The sequence below is a fragment of the Triturus cristatus genome, chromosome 2_1 (assembly GCF_964204655.1).
Source record: "Triturus cristatus chromosome 2_1, aTriCri1.1, whole genome shotgun sequence".
Taxonomy (NCBI): domain Eukaryota; kingdom Metazoa; phylum Chordata; class Amphibia; order Caudata; family Salamandridae; genus Triturus; species Triturus cristatus.
Window position 1 is genome coordinate 496,011,397 of NC_140581.1, and position 17,648 is coordinate 496,029,044.

Consider the following 17,648-nt stretch of genomic DNA (forward strand, 5'->3'; position numbering starts at 1 on the left):
TGTTTACATTCCAGAGGAGAGAAAGAAAGTAAAAAACACGCCCCAAATCCGAAAAAGACGGGGCTTCTTTGGAGAGACAAAGCTCTTCTCCAATGGCTGACCAGCATTTAAGAGGCCAGCCAATGGAGAAGAGGGAAAAAGAGGGGCGGGTTAAAGCCCCAATTCTAAAACGTTAAATCTCGCGAGCGAGACTGCGCAAGCGCAGCCTTCGCTAGCCGAGACCTAAAAAGGGTATACGAATACATTAAGGGATGCTAAAACAGGTGGAGATTTACCTGTACAAACAGCACTTCAAGTAACTTAACTCAATCAACAGCAGTAGAATACACCTGCTGGTATATTAAACACACAAACTCTCTCTCTCTCTCTCTCTCTCTCTCTGTCTCACAATCTCAAACACCCTCTCCTTTTCTTAGCTTTTTGGAGTAGTGACACGTTTTTTACCATTAGATATACTGCGTTGGTATTACAGCGAGACTGGGTCAGATAGCCACAAATCACGTCATATCCTGCCTCTGCAAATGAATGCCTCCCCTGCTATGCTTCATGTCATAATGTACATTGCTGTCAGTGTGGCAGACTGATCCTGTTTTCGGCAAATTGGAGCTTCACAAAAAGGATTCGCTGATGCATAAGCAGTCTTTGAGAAAAATTAGTGATTCACATGTTGACCATGCTTTCCATACATACAATGAAATGTGTTGAAATATGTTGACAAACTGCATTTGTGAATGTAGAATGAATTCAAGGCCCTGCAGACAAACGCAGAAGGACAGAACTGTTTTTGTGTAATCAGCTATGGCACTGAAGTGACAGAGTCCCTCGAGCGCTGAATGCAAGTACTCAGAGCGAATGTCAGAAGGCAAAAGACAGGACAATGCAAGCGTAACCTAAGATAAAGAGGCACGCTAGCCAGGCTTCTGCCTTTTGTATCTTCATTGCATTGGTGTGTTCCAGGAGGAGAGGGTTGTATTCGTTTAACAATACCAGCTTCAAACGCCTTGATGTCTCCCAGTCTTCCTGCATTGTATAACACTTTGTGAACATCAGAAGTGAATTTGCTGTTTGAGAAAGACACAGGTTTCATCGTCAAGGGCTTGGGTCACCAGTGCCTCACAACTCCCCACCACACAACCATTGCTCACACTACACACCTGTGTCAACACATCATACGAACCACCAGTGCAAGCTGCTTATGTTGCCCATCAGCATCGTTTCCAAACATCACTCAGAAGCGCCAGATGCATATACTCCACACCAGTGCCCGGTTATCACACGCTCTGCCCACTCATACCAACCATTCACAGTGCCCACTTCTCACAGTATCTGTCAATCCTACCTTCATATGCTGCCCACATAAGTCTGCTCCCTACACTACCCACTGGTGCCAGCTCTTAACCATCCATCAATAGTAGACCCTCACATCGACACCCACTCCACACTGCCCATCAGTGCCCAGAGCTTACACTCCCGAGTGTCAGCATCACACTCTGCTCGCCTGTGTATAGCCCACTAAGGCAAGGTTATCATGCTACCCGTCAGACTATCTCCATACCTTACTCGCGGCTGTCAGCTGCTTATACTCCACACCAGTGCCCACTATCAAGAGACTGCGGACTCTGCCCCCTAGTGGCAGCCAACCACAGTGCACACCAACACCTGCTTCTCACACTGCACATCAAGCCTACTTTCTACACTAAAGCGTGTCTCTCACCCTGCCCACTGTTCACCAATGTGTGCTTCTCATCTGCCCACCTGTTCTAATTCCTGGCACTGCCAGATTCTCACAGTGGCCACCTGCGCAGCGTTTCAAGCACCCCAAACCTAGTCGCTACTTTCTGCTGCTGTCTGGCACCCACCAAGGACGTGTCCAGGGACGCAAGCTCCTCCTGTGCTAGTAACCCTGAGGACGAACACTTTCCACTTGTGTACGACCGAAACTACTAGGATCTGCAATGACCCGGATGCATTTGGGAGAACTGATGCTGATAGGCTGGCAGCGTGACCCCCTCCTCCAGCTGGATTTCATGTTTTAGTTTGCTGGCTGCCCAAATATCTAATCCCCACGTTCTGCTACTGGAGATAGGAAAATTAGGTCACAGAGTTTGATCACAGCTTCAGTGATGAACTTTGTCAAAGGAATAATTCATTTGATGCTGCAACTAGACAGTATTTCCTAACTTGTCTAGTCAGTATTCTTGCCTTAGCTGTCCGACAACTAGCTGCAGTGCCCAGGTTGCGCCTCTAGACTTCCCTGTGGGTCCACCTCGGGTTCAGTTCAGACTCACACAGGGCTGAACTGGCCGTTTCTGCAATGGGGCATTTCCACCGGGGCCCTGAGGGTGTACTGGAGCAGTTAGAGGGTGTTGTTAGGGCCTTTTTAGGTCTCGCCTGACCCAGCGCATGCGCTGGTCTGGCGAGACTTTTTGTGAGGGCTCAAAAAAGTGCTACCACTGTAGCCTAGTGCTACAGTGTATGTGCGCGGGCGTGCACGCCTCACTTTCGCGGCCGCACGGCCGCTTTGATGTTCTCCGTGAGCCTTTTTTTGTTTTGTTTATTACTTCTATGTAGTAATGGTGGCACCCGTGCACCGCCATTACTACAGAGCAGTAATAAACAGAAACAAGCATTGGCATAGCCAATAGGTCTCGCTTTTGGGACCCTATAAGTATTTAGTTATGCAACTGTTGCATGGCTAAACACTTATAAGGTCCCAAAAACGAGAACTATTGGCTATGCCAATGCTTGTTTAGGCTTATGGCTGAAGGCATAGCAGGGCCTGTAGAAAGAGTAGAGTGGAAAGATGAGAAAGGGGTAGAGTAGAAAGGAGACAGTTGGGGAGTAGGGAAAAAACAAGCTGGTTAAAAAAAAAATGCAGGGCTACTTTTGGTTCCCATTGCGGCCCTGGACTCATGATGGAATAGAAGAGATGGTCGGTCCTACAACACAGCATGATTCACAAATTCTCTGAATCAGGGTACCCCATGTGTGCATCTCTACGGTGCCCGAAAGACTTCAAGTAAAGAGTCTGTGATGTCTCACCTGACTGAAGCTGGCTCTGACCTTCAGGGATTAGTGTTCATATCAGGCATTTACCATATTGCTGTTTTCTAAAGCAGAAGCATGTTTTGGTCACAGATGTTACTTCAGCTCTTGAGGAATATGCCTTAGTACCTTATGGCAATGAGCTCCCCAGAATTACCTTTACTGGTAAGAGCAGCATGTAAGACATTCCATCTTGGCTTCCTGAGTGCCGATATAAGAACCACTAGAGGCACGTGACCCCATTATTTACCATTATTTACTGCCAATCTTTAGTACTCTGTCTAGTCTTCTTTATCACATACGTTGTATCATGAGGTTTGTCTCTCCACCTCTCTCTCTCTCTCGCTCTCTCTCTCTCTCTCTCTCTCTCTCTCTCTCTCTCTCTATCTATCTATCTGTCTATCTATCTATCTATCTATCTATCTATCTATCTATCTATCTATCTACCTATCTATCTATCTATCTATCTATCTATCTATCTATCTATCTATCTATCTATCTATCTATCTATCTATCTAGCTATCTATCTATCTATCTATCTATATATATATATATATATATATATATATATATATATATATATATATATATATATATATATATATATATATATATATATATATATATATATAAGCTCAGGCTTTACCTATAATATCTATAATTTCAAATACTAATTTTTCTTAAAACTGTTTTGTTTGGTGAGATACCTGTACTGATTTTACCCTTTCCTGTGCACTATAAACAGGGATCCGCCCTAATCTATTCCAGAATATAAACCTTATATCAGTATCCAGTGGTCCCCTCCTCCCTTTTTAAACCAGTGCTTAATTTGAGCCGGTGGTTGCAGGTAGGGGCAATTGGCACTTATTTTCTGAGACCTTGACTTTTTTTCTCTCTCTTTAGCCATTTCCCTAGACCAAGAGAGGGAAAAACACACAAAGTGGAAAAAAGAAAGAGAGAAAGACATAAAAACGAACCAGCAAAAGTGAGGTACATGGGCAGGGGGTGTCTGGCAATGATTAAACACGCCTGGGTGGATTTAAGACTACACAGCCTTGATATTTGGTGAGCTGACATTTAATGGTGCCAGTTGCAGACTTCTGAACAGATCTTTTGGCACCAGCACCTATTCTGTTATAAATGAAGGGCTGGTGGGAACCTAGGTCTGTGACCAGGAAGACTAGGAGTCGGAGTAATGAATCCTACTGTTAAGTAATCTGGACATTTACTCCACGTCTGTTTTCATGGTTCAAGCCCTTACATCGTGAGGATGTACCCAAGCTAAAATGTACCCACTAAATGCAAAATTTGAAAAATATGCACAGAATTGAAACACTACAGTTAACAGACCTCCACGGACGCTAAGCTGAACTACGGGGGAAGGCTGCTGCCTTGATCTGCTCTGGGACTGCGAGGACCAAGGGGCCCAGCGCCAATCACATCAGCCTCACCTGGTTGCTCTTCCCGGAACTGCCTCCCTGCACCAAACAACGCCTCGCGGCCCCCACTTCGCGGGAGCCGCTCGCTGGTTCTATCTGCATAAAAGTCTGGTCGAGCCCCCATTCTTGCTGTGTGCCTCGGAGTTAACAGACCTCCACGGACGCTAAGCTGAACTACGGGGGAAGGCTGCTGCCTTGATCTGCTCTGGGACTGCGAGGACCAAGGGGCCCAGCGCCAATCACATCAGCCTCACCTGGTTGCTCTTCCCGGAGCTGCCTCCCTGCACCAAACAACGCCTCGCGGCCCCCGCTTCGCGGGTGCCGCTCGCTGGTTCTATCTGCATAAAAGTCTGGTCGAGCCCCCATTCTTGCTGTGTGCCTCGGAGTTAACAGACCTCCACGGACGCTAAGCTGAACTACGGGGGAAGGCTGCTGCCTTGATCTGCTCTGGGACTGCGAGGACCAAGGGGCCCAGCGCCAATCACATCAGCCTCACCTGGTTGCTCTTCCCGGAGCGGCCTCCCTGCACCAAACAACGCCTCGCGGCCCCCGCTTCACGGGCGCCGCTCGCTGGTTCTATCTGCATAAAAGTCTGGTCGAGCCCCCATTCTTGCTGTGTGCCTCGAAGTTAACAGACCTCCACGGACGCTAAGCTGAACTACGGGGGAAGGCTGCTGCCTTGATCTGCTCTGGGACTGCGAGGACCAAGGGGCCCAGCGCCAATCACATCAGCCTCACCTGGTTGCTCTTCCCGGTACCGCCTCCTGGTTAACGGCCCTCGCCAATAACATCACAACTTTGTAACGCGCCAGCGGGACGCGCGCGGGCCGACGACCGGGGCGAAGACCGGGCAAAGAGCGGGCCGTTTGTGGCCGTTCGTGGTCGGTTGTGGTCGGGGCGGGCCACCTCTCTGAAAAAGGGTCGCCCGTAACGAGTTACAAACCTTGCTGTTATAGTGAGTACACGTGTCACTGCTGACTGGTGAACTTCCTTAATCAGTATTTGTTGCCTATATCTAGCACTCCTATATTTTAGTGTGTTTTGGTCATATTTAGTCAATTTTATTTTTAATCTTCAGAGGTGTATCTGTTATTCTCCCCGGTTACCCCCCCTCATTGTTTGTTTGCTCTCTTCCTAAATCATGACCTCTTTAAGGTCCGGTAGGAAGGTGGCCCGGGGTAGCCTAGGGGGTCAAGTAACAGGGACCCTTGATAATTTTATTACTAGAGCTGCTCGTGTTCTCGAACATGAGATTTTATTAACGGAAAAAAGATTGTCCCTTGAACTGTCTGCCAAAAGATCATCCCTTGGCAACATTATGACAGCTGTCTCGCCCGACAACCGCCAGCCCCAACCTCTCCCCAGCATGTCAGGTAATACCCCTAATGCACCGCCGGACACATCTGTTCATTGCCCGCTGGTTGACCTGCATGAGATAATTAGTACTCCCGAGTCCAGTGGTGAACCAACTATTGCTAACACCAGCATCCCACAGTCTACCCATGACCAGCTATCTACTGTAGCATCGACCCAGGCCCCCAAGCCTAGGCGTATCCCGAGTAAAAGGAAATGCACGGGAGCCCCTCCCAAGGGGAAACGTGCTAAAACCTCTAAAGTGTCCAACTCACATAAATCTGCAAATACTTGTGATGCTTCCAATTCTACTATGTTTGATAGCCCCCATTTGGTAACCGGTAGTTTGAGATCCCCGCACCCTTCCACCCTCCATCCCAATGCAGACTCCACTACCACTGATTTTCTGAAGCCAGTAGAGAAGTTATTTAAATCACTACTCCTTCCTCTAATAGAGCGAGTCACTCGACTCGCCACTTCGCTTGAGAAGATAGAGGGTATGGTGTTTGCCAACATGTCTCTGATGGGAAAGATTGCAGTGTCTTCTATTGGTCCCACAACTTCTTCTAACTTAGATATAGTTGACAAAACTAGGCTTGCTTCCACTGCTAACGCACTTTTGGATGGAGCATTACCCAATATCCCTGCTCCTACCGAACAGGCCGTGGAAGCACCCCGCCTTCATGTCAACATCAATGTCCCGATAGAATCAGATCGTAATATCAACACTGCCACCATTACAAACAATATCTCTATCAGTAAGCCCAACCTAGAGGATGTTGATTCCCTCCAAAATCTCCCTTGTATCAACCTTCCACCCGAGTCCCAACCCTATACAATTATAATGGCCGGTGTTCCTCGGCTCCCACAGGCAAAGCCCGAGTGTCATAGTGAGCTGAAGAACAAAGTCACTCACTGGTTAAATAATAATAGGCCTTTACCTGCTGGACTACAGGCTGAAATATTGACTGTACGTAGGGTACGTTGGTTGGGCAATAGAGCCAAACAAGTGGAGGGTGATTGTGTGATTATAAATTTTCGTGACCCTAGGGTGGTGAGGCATATTCGCTCTTTTCCTAATAACTCAAGAGCGACTGGCATATCCACAGTGGATTTGTCATACTTTTATCCTCACAATTCCCTTGCATCAACACGTGATTCGCCCACTGCCTGGGAAAGGGTTAATAGGAATTCCCACCGACAGACAAAGTCGGATTTCTATCTCCCATTGTCAAACTTTTTTATCCCCTTGAATTCTTTAGATGGGGTTGACTGACAGTCACCAAACATGGTAAATTCGAGTAATTTGCGGGAGGCCTGTCTTGGTTCAGATAACACGGAGCAAACAGGGAGAGGTGGTCTACGGGGGGCACAAGTTGGTTTGGACACCATGTCTACTAGTACCCCGTTTTTTTCAACATTTAGCCCACCCCCCACCCTCATTGATCCTCGCCCACCCGAAAGCGAGACTAAGGGCCCCATTAACATTGCAACTAATCCAGCTGCTACGGGCCCTGTCCCTGCTGCACCGTGTATCATGTCTTCTAGTTCTCTTCCCTTGACCCTGGTCTCGTGGAATGTTGCGGGCCTCAGCAGTAGGGTAACCTCGGAAGATTGGTCAGGCTGGGTAAACACCCATGATATCCTGGTATTCCAGGAAACCAGGGCTGTGGACCCGATCTATTTTTCCGGGTATGTTAATTTTTCCAAGGGGGCTACCCGTGGTATCAGGGGCCGTCCGTCCGGCGGGCTCTGTATATGGGTTAAGCAATCCCTTGGGTATTCCCTCAAGGAATTGGCCATCGATAGCCCAGATCTATTGATTATTTCTTTGCAACACCGCAATGAACCTGAAGTTTTAATTATAAATGTCTACAATAGAGGCCTCCCTGGTGGACGTGGTACTAATACCTTTATACAATTAGATGGGTTTCTGGACACTATTAATATACACACTAATGTTTACATTGTGGGCGACTTAAATTGCTGTTTTGAACCCCTGCTCTTTACTTCTGACTCACTAACTTGGGAGGTGGACGCGATTCTAAATATCCCCCCTCTCGATCTCCCTCCTATCAAGAGGTGGACAGAGTCTGCCACTCAGTGGATGGGATTATGTATGGAGCGGGGTTTCAAGGCCGCAAATGGGCGGACCGCCTCTGATAAGGATGGAAAGATGACTTTTTCAGATGGCCGACGTTGTAACAGCAGAATTGACTATGCCCTTGTTAAAGTGGAGTTCTGGTACACATTATGTGATATGGCGGTATTCGACCGCCCCGAGAGTGACCATAACCCGCTGGTCTTAAGTCTCTCACTCTGTCCAGCTCACAGAATCAAACCCTCTGAAACAGTGACTGCGGAAGCCGTTTTAACCAATGACCAACGGCGTGTACGCTGGGACAAGGTTGCATTGGATGTTGCATTATTATCCGAGATCAGCTCCAAGGTATCCTGTGCTCTGGTTGATTTACAGTCTCTTCAGAGCACTGAGGACGTCGTTGACAATGCTACACGCGTACATGACCATCTTTTCTCTGGCCTTAAATCTCTTTTTTCAAAACCTTGTAAGGCTAAGAAATCTGTTATTTTAAAACCATCTACTTGGTATAATAAAGCTTGCCGAGAATCATTTAGTAATTTAAAACTCGCTATTGCTAACAAAGATCCAGACAATATCAGATTGGCTAGAAAAATGTATAACAAGGCTAAAGCCAAGGCCAAACAAGAGTGGGACAACGATCACTGGAACGACCTTCTGGCTGCCAGCAAACACCGGAACCTAACCCAGTTCTGGCACATTGTTAAGTGGGGCAATTCGCAGAATAGCCAGGTCCCTACCAACCATGTACCCCCGGATGCCTGGGTGACACATTTTGAATCCCAGTTTTCGGATTCTTCACAGGTTGAGAGGCCTGCCCCAGCAATAATCAGGGACCTGTCCCTCTCCCCGACCTTAATTTTTGACTGTGTTGAGGTTGAAAAGGCTTTAAGTAAGGTTCCAAGTGGTAAGGCGCCGGGTATGGACTGTGTTCCCACGGATCTCTTTAAATCTGACCCTGGGAATTGGGTGCCTTACATCGCACATTTTGCCAACGCCGTAGCCAGAGGGGCCGACATTCCAGATTCATGGGGGGGGGCCGAGATTCTCCCTATTTTCAAAAAAGGTGACCGCTCTTGCCCGGGGAACTACCGCCCAATTAGTCTTATTGACTCTGTCCAGAAAATTATCGCTAGAATGATTCTGGCACGAATCCAGGCCTGGATTGAGCAGGAGGATGTCATCTCTCCCCTGCAAGCCGGTTTCAGACCGTGTACTAGTACCATCGACCAGGCATTCAAATTTCAATTGATTGTCTGGAAAACGGTCTATCTGTGTGGCGGTACCTTATATGCTGCTTTTGTAGACCTTCGGTCAGCATTTGACCTAGTCAATAGGACGAAACTTTGGAGTGTATTGGCTGAGTTAGGGTTCCCAGCCGATCTTTTGAATATCATCATTAGGCTCCATGATAATAACTTTGCACAAGTTCGCTGGGGGAAACAGGGACAGGTTACAGATCGATTTAGGGTCAATAGGGGTGTCAGGCAGGGGTGCGTCCTTGCTCCCACTCTGTTTTTACTGTTTATTAACAGAGTTGTCCAGTATTACTCCAACACTTCGACGGACGCCCCAACGCTGGGTGGCACCAAAATTCCGCTCCTTATGTTCGCCGATGACACCCTACTCCTTTCCCAGACCCTGTCTGGACTACAGGTGGCTCTGAACGTTTTCACACATTTTTGCTCTGATTTTGACTTGTCTGTCAATGTGTCCAAAACCAAATATATGGTTTTTAACAAAGGGAGAGGTGTGAAGGGTCACGTTTCCATGGAAACACTGCAACACTCAGAATCTTTATTATGATACCAAAACATGTCAAACAATTCCATATCTGAACAGTACTCAAAATCGAACTTTAACCAAAGGAGGTTGCAACAGCATTACCCATACAAAGTCTGTAATGGCACAGAAATGTGTGGGAAGATTGCAGGTAGATACTGCCAGTCCTTGAACAGAAGCATCCAAGATAAAAATAAGAACACTGGTTGGGTTACAATCTGGAGGAACACACAGTCTAAAAATGTCACCATTCTTGGACACTGGAGGGGTTACGCCTTCCATGTCTGAGGCGGCCATCTCTGTGAATCTAATGCCCGGGAAGGATCCGGCTGAATGTGGGTCGTATCGGCCGATTTCGCTCCTTAATATTGACGCGAAGCTGTTTGTGGTTGTGTTGGCTGCACGACTTAGCCCCCTCATGGACAACATAGTGGATCCGGATCAGTCCGGCTTTATCCTGACAAGGCGGGGGGGGGGGGGGGGGGATAATACTAAGAGACTATTGCACCTTATTGATTTCATTCACAGGTCGCGTACACCGGCCCTTTTGCTTTCGATAGACGTGGAGAAAGCGTTCGATCGGGTTGATTGGGGCTACTTATTTGCAGTGCTGCGCATGTTCGGGGACAATTTCATATGCTGGGTTAGTTGCCTCTATGCCTCCCCCGTGGCGGCGGTGCGAGTCAATGGTTGCAAATCGTCCCTCTTCCCTATTACCCGGGGTACGCGGCAAGGCTGCCCCTTGTCCCCATCTTATTTGCGCTCTACATGGAGCCTTTCGCGCAACGCGTTTGTTCCAATCCTGATGTTGAGGGTCTGAAATTTGGTGCCGATGTGCATAAGATTAGTATGTACGCTGATGATGTCATTCTCTCCCTCATGCATCCCCGAACAACGCTGCGGTACCTGACTAGGGAGCTCTCTGCCTTTGGAACGGTGGCGGGGTTTAAGGTCAACTTCACCAAATTGCAAATCCTTAATATTTCTATTCCGGAGCAGGAGGTTCAGGATCTCCAACAAGATTTTGAGTTCCAGTGGGTGTCTATAAATATTACCTACCTGGGCATTCGCCTGACCTCTTCCATTACTAAAACGGCTGCTCTTAATTACTCCCTGTTGCTGGAGCAAACGGCCAAGGTATTGGCGACTTGGTCGCGTCTCAAGTTAGCGTGGTATGGCAGGTTGGCGGCCGTAAAGATTTCGGTGCTCCCGCGCATCCTCTACGTCTTCCAAATGCTTCCTCTGAGCCCGCCCGCAGGGGCTCTCCGCAAACTGCAAGGCCTTCTTAATAAGTTCTTATGGGATAACAAGAAACCACGGCTCAGATTTGCGCACGTTGCCTCCCCGAAAGCACAGGGTGGGCTCGGCTTTCCCGTAGTGAGTGCCTATTATCAGGCGTCGTGCCTCTGTTTCATTACGGAGTGGAACAGACCCCTTTCCAGTAAACACTGGAATTTTATGGACCTAACAGTGGCCGGTCGAAATATATGGCGGAGTTGTGGCTTCTGCGGCGGCATAGGGCATGGGGGTTATACTCCTCTCCCGTTACCTCTCCAACACTCAAAGTTTGGGATCGCTTGGCAGGCCCACGAGGATGGACTACTTTCCCTTCCCCTCTGTCCCCCATAGTAGACAACCCCGACTTTCCACCGGGATGGGCATCCCAGACCTTTCAACGCTGGCGGGAGGAGGGGTGCAAAAGAGTGGGTGCCCTGTTTGAGCGCGGGGAAGTGGTTCCCTTTCCTCAGCTTCGTAGGGACTATGGTTTGCTTGACTCCGATGCCTTTCCTTACTCACAGGTGGTGCACTGGGTTACGTGCCCGGGGAATTTCCCTCTAATGTCTCGCCCCCTGACGGCCTTTGAGAAATGGCTTGGGTGTAAAACGAACGATAGTAAGCTTGTCTCTGAACTTTACGCTATGATCATGGCCTCAGTTAAGAGGCTCTGCACAAAAGCGCAGGTCCGAAGGGAAGCTGACTTGGGGAGGCCATTGTCGCATAAAGAGTGGGAACATGTTTTTTATAGGGCACACCATACTGCTTCTAACACGGCGGGAGCGGAATCTGCCTATAAGGTGGTCACTCACTGGTACTATACTCCAGTGCGCATTAAGAATTGGGACAGCTCCAAGTCAGACCTCTGCTGGCGGGGTGTGGGCTGGTTGGCACTCTGGTACATCTCCTTTGGCGCTGCCCAAAACTGGTGCGCTACTGGGCAGCAGTCCTTGATGACATTGATGTTGCATTTCAGGTGTCTTTGCCCCGTACTCCAGAGTCTACTTTGTTAGGTCTCCCCCACCCTAAGTTTTTCCCATTGAAATTGTTGAAGGGTAAGCAAATCGCTATGGCGTTACTGGCAGCGCGACAGGTGCTACTAGCCCATTGGGGGTCGCAGATGATTCCGGACTCCCGGGATTGGATTCAGAAGCTTTGGCAACTCTTAGCGATGGAGCGATTGTCGATGAGTGTGGATGGGAAAGGCAAGGACTTTGCGCGGCTGTGGGCTCCTTTCTTGCAGATACTTACCAAAGATATGAGAGAAGTCACGTGCCCGAAATATCTGCAAATTCTGCGTCTTATACCTTTAGAGCCGCCTCTGGTATCCCCGACCTGAGCGCTGGTTAATTGCTTAATGGTAGGTGACACGAATGACTGACTTTGCCAGATCGAACTGATGCGGAGGGAGGGTGGGGAGGCGGAGGGTTTGTTTTCTTCGGTTTATGTTTTATAAAAGTGGCACCTTTTGCTTGCTGTCTTCGTGTCTCACTATGGTTTGAACTTCTCGCGGGGTCGGGCTCAGGGATGTAGACCTAAATGCTGTGTTCCCTTTAGTTGTGTCGCTCGGCCGGCAGTACGATGTAGACAGCTACATTGTGTATTTGATCTCTTGCAGCCACGTAATAAAAAATGATTGATTCTAAAAATGTCACCAGTTACTTTTGTAGATGTTGGGGGGGTACTAGTGCCTAAATTGCTGAATACACAAAGTCTGATAAACTACCCAAGGGTTGTAACTATAGCGGCTCAATTTCCAAAGCCCTAGTTCAATCCTGGACTAAGAGCTGTAAAGTGGAGGGAACCAAGGTCCCTGAGGCTAAAACGAGGCTATCAACAGAACCACTGCTTGTTCAGCCCTGATCTTCCAAAGGACCCTGCCCAAAATGAGAAAAAGAGGAAAGGTGTACCGGAGATGTCTGGTCCAAGGGACAGACACGGCATTGATCCCGAACACCCCTGAGATGGATCTTGAGAACCGAAGATGGGAAGAAGAGCATCCCGAACTGAGGCAAATAGAGCTAGCCAACAGGACTAAATGAACATGGCACAGACTGAGGGACACTGAGGTTTGAAAAATCGGGAAACATCCATTACAACGCAGTCCTTACAACGATCTACCTTTACAACGCAACTGTTACAATGCAACTGCCTTAACATCGCATGCCATTACATTGCATGCCATTACAACGCATGTCACTACAACGCATGCCTTGACAATGCATACCATTACACCGCATGCCATTACAATGCATTAAAAGGTAAGGAATGGAGATTTTTTTAGTTTCAGGGTGGGTATGGGTTTTGGGCTACACAGGAATAGTAATTTTTGCCCCTACACTATCCAACAGTTACCCTACTGTTGAATTCACTGGAGTGGGAATAGTAATTTTTACCCCTACACTATCCAACACTTACCCTACTGTTTCACTCACTGGAGTGGGAATAGTAATTTTTACCCCTACACTATCCAACACTTACCCTACTGTTGCCCTAAAAGTATTATGTGTTGAAATGGTATGCGTTGTAATAGTATGTACTGTAATTGAATACGTTGTAATGGCGTTGCAACTTCATATATTTGAAAAATCAGGCACAAAGGATCCAAAAGTCCATTCTCCATCCCCAGCAGGCAGATCACTGATAGGGAAAGAAGAATGTATTCTGCCCAGGTCTATATCAACTGTGCTGGAAAAGCTGAACTAGGAATTCTTGTTTCACTCAGGTGATTGACATAAGCCCACATCACCTGGTTGACTATGCGGGCTCCTACACCTTGACCCTTAATTAAAGGAGAAGAGACGAGGAGAGCTTGGAGAACTGCCACCATTTTCTCCAATTGGACGAGGCCCTCCCCAGGATTGACCCCTATTCCCTGCTGCTGACATCTGCGGTAAGAATCACCGGGGAAGAGGGGTGATGACAGGCGGGGACTGGTACTTATCAGCATATTGGCCACTCTGGCTCCAACTCCTGCCATGAAAGGGGTGACTGGCAGTCTTAGATCCTTTACTCCTTCCTGGAGGGGGTTCGGAGTCAACAACTTGAAGTCCTCCACAGATTTTCTTTTTACCAATTCTTCAAGCTGAAACAACTTTGCTCCAGGGAAGGTAGGAGACTTAGTAGAGCTTTCTGAGAACAGTCTCCCTTCCAATCTTTGATTCAAACACGCCTCCTAGCTGCTGCCCCTGTGGAACCAGAAGCAGCAGCGCAAAGGCAATCGAAGTAAATGTCTGAAAGAAATCAGGCCTGCTATTCAATCATGGATAGATGGGAGGAACAATCCATGCCCTGATGCATTTCTTCAGCTAGCACTTAGTAATCACTCAGGAGAGTCTGTGCTGCATATGTTGCGTAAGAGTTGGCTCTGGCCACAAAGGCTGCTTAATGGCCCCATCTACCTTCTTATCAACGGCATTAGCCGGTGAAGCATCTTTTGATATAATAGGTACTTGAGAGAAAAGGCCAACCATTACGGAAGCTACCTGAACAACAGATGAAAATTCTTCTTGGAAGTTAGTCAGAGGACATCTGCAAGATAATATATAGTCTTCTCCACATTCTAGCACTCTGTTTGGGAAGTGTCTTAAAGCATTATGCAATGGGGGATACTCAGGTCACTTCTTTAAACATTGAATGAAGATATTCATCCTCATCACAGATACGCCAGTATCTGGATCAGGAGCAGTGTTTAAGTTGAGCCAGTGGTTTCTGGTGCTCGGCACCTGCACTTAATTGTTAACACCGGCACTTGTGAATGTCTGCCACCTGGTATCATGTTTGTCTAATTTAGAAATGAACAAAGCACCAGTTGTTTATGAATTCAATATATATTAAAAATGACTATTACCTACTGCCCAAGCCATTATTATAGTTTTGGGGGCCTGCAATATACTGAATTGTCACATGTATAAGAGTGTGAAAGTTAGTAGTTGTGCTGGTACTATCATTAGCAGCGCTGGCAGGGGCAAGCTGCAGTGGCCTCCCGACGAGGCCCCTGGCACTTATTTGTCTACAAATTAAACGTTAATCAGGAGAAGCTTCCAGTCTGCATCTTTTGGATGCAGGAGACCCCCTAGGAGCCTTTCCGGTAGCCTGTACAGCTTAGTTTAATAAAGTCTGTAAAATTTCAGCTGAGGGCAGGTTTCGATTGGCAGGATGAGACTGATGGAACAACTCATACCTCAGGGATCAGTCTCATCATGGTGCTATTTGCTGGTTTTCTTGCAGCAATCCATTCCACACCATGAGAAACTGGTGTCTTCTCTAGGAACCAGTGGTGGCCAGCACGGATCGCAGGCGGCAGGGCGGGGGTTGGAGGTTGGGGCTAAGGGTTTTTGGGGGTTGGGAGGGAGGGGGAGGAGGAAGGAATGTAAATGTTTCAAAAAACTCACCTTATCGCCGCCATATCGCTCCTCCATGTCAGGACTTAGGAACCAGGAAGCAGCCAGGCTCCTCTGGCCAATCACAACGCTGCAATGCAGCATTGGGATTCTTAAGCACCCTAGCTCCCCTGAGCAATCACAGCACTGCAATGCAGCGTTGTGATCGGTCTGAGTGTCGTGGTTTGACGCTCAGCCAGGAACAGAGAGCATGGGCATGTTCTCCACGCAGGCTGTAATTATTGTCCAGCAGAATAAGATGAACCTCAAACCTCTGTAGTGCCTCCCACAGAGCATGAATCCCACCCATCTTTCTGAAACTTTACTAACCGCAAGTTGATTGAAAAAAGTTAACATCTGACTGCCTATCATTTGGAATAAACAAAGAGGTAGCACATTAAAACTACTGTGGGGTGCCAGAAAAGGGTCGCTGAAGCAGGCCATCACTAGTATAGAAAGTAAATTGAAAATTGTAAGGTTATATTGGGGATACTGAGGATGAGGATCCTAAGGCCATGAATTGCCTGTGAGTTTTGGTGGGATACCTGCATTTCTGAATAGAAGCCACATCTGACTGTGCCACGCATGTGAACTCATTCAAGCTGCGGATGGCCTGCAACTAGTGTGCATGAAGCTACTGCTTCTGGGAAGAGTAGTGGAAGCTTGTGGGGCCTTATCCTCAAAAGACATTCAGTTTTTATGAGCTGATCTGCAACATGCATGGTGTTAAGGGCCAAGGACAATTGGTGACCTACCTCAGTGCTGACCGCTTCATCTGATGGGTTGATGAGGACAACAGTTTCTAGGACGTCACTGCGGTGATGGAGAATTTTCTGACCTGCAGATATCGAAAAAATATGTTGAATTCATGTGTAGAAGTAAAACAAAAAACAAAATAATCTTGAAACTTGTCATTGGTGACATATCATAAATAGGTGAAAATACAAATGTCATCTTTAATACCATTTAGGGACTTTATCTACCTTTCAAAAGCAGGAATTCACATGTTCCTATGTTTGACTGATCTTCAAAAGTAGCAATGCCCCCTTAAGATGTTTTCAACGGGCACCAATAACTAGCAGACAAAGTCAAACTATCCTTCACAATTTGCAATTCACCTTTAATTATCATTATTGTTTGAAAAGAAGATCGACTAATCGCACCCACCCCTGACCATCATGTAGCTTTCTCTCACGAAATCAACCTGTGTACAAAGTCTGAGAACCAACGGCCTTCATGCTATGTTATTTATATTTGTTATTTATATTTTTATAGCGCACAGCTGCCCCAGCAAAGGGGCGTCCTGGCGCTTTGACAGACACTATAACATAACACACAATAAAAGAAAAGGAAATTAAACATGCGACTGAACGACGAATACATCAAGAAACAAAGATCCTCCTTACTTAGCCCAAAATGCCATTCAGACAACTATCTCAGTTTGCACAAAGAACTGTGGGGCATATTTACAACAAAAGTGGCGGAGCGTGGGTTAGCTCCAAAATAGCTAACGCCGTGGTCCGTCACTTTTGAAACAGAGGGATGCACCATATTTACAATAATATGGTGCACCCCTGCGTTTCTACCTGCGCTAGCGCTAAATTCAGCTGCCTAGTGCCAACGCTTGCACCCTTGCACCATAGTGAAAGGGTGCCTATGTTGAGGGAATGGTTGTTTGTTTGCAGGAAGGTGTCCCTTCCAGCACATAAACAATCAAGAATGGCGATTTGAAACTCCTATGTGTGCTTCATTGAGCAGCACACATAGAAGTTGCAAATCATAATTTTTTTTCATGATTGTTTATGTGTAGGAAGGGACACCTTCCTGCACATAAGCAATTATTCATGGCGTTTTGCTCCTTGTTTTGTCATGTTAAGACCAGGTTTTCCCTGGTATTCATTTTGATGCTGCTCCATTTTTACGCCACTATTGTAAATGTGGGGCAGCGTCAAAATCAATGGGTGTTGCGGTGTTCGTCGCCTTCCACCAGGGACCACTCATAGGACAGACTTATCTACTGTCTCACTGCCGCATAACCTTGCGCGGTATATTTTGTGACCCGTTTCTTCAAAACATTTTTTGCATTCCTGCTTGGTCTGCTTTGCTGAATCACAGGCACATCCCTTGGTCATTGTTCTGTCGACTTGCACGCCCTGAGGAAGGTGAGACCCACTCTTGGGTCTAGCACCGAAACGCGCATCTGCGTTTTAAGACAACTGTGGACCCCTTTTAATCATCATCCTTTTTTCTCTACCCCTTCCTAGATTCATT

The 17,648-nt window shown here is 47.2% G+C and overlaps 1 protein-coding gene across 1 annotated transcript in view; it reads right to left on the reverse strand.

Moving 5' to 3' along the window:
* MAP1B (microtubule associated protein 1B) overlaps window positions 1-17,648 on the reverse strand; it is a 440,549-nt gene that overhangs the window by 161,208 nt on the left and 261,693 nt on the right. Inside the window, exon 3 of the mRNA XM_085632354.1 lies at window positions 16,133-16,215. Coding sequence (XP_085488480.1) covers window positions 16,133-16,215 — 83 coding nt within the window. The remainder of the gene's footprint in view (window positions 1-16,132; window positions 16,216-17,648) is intronic.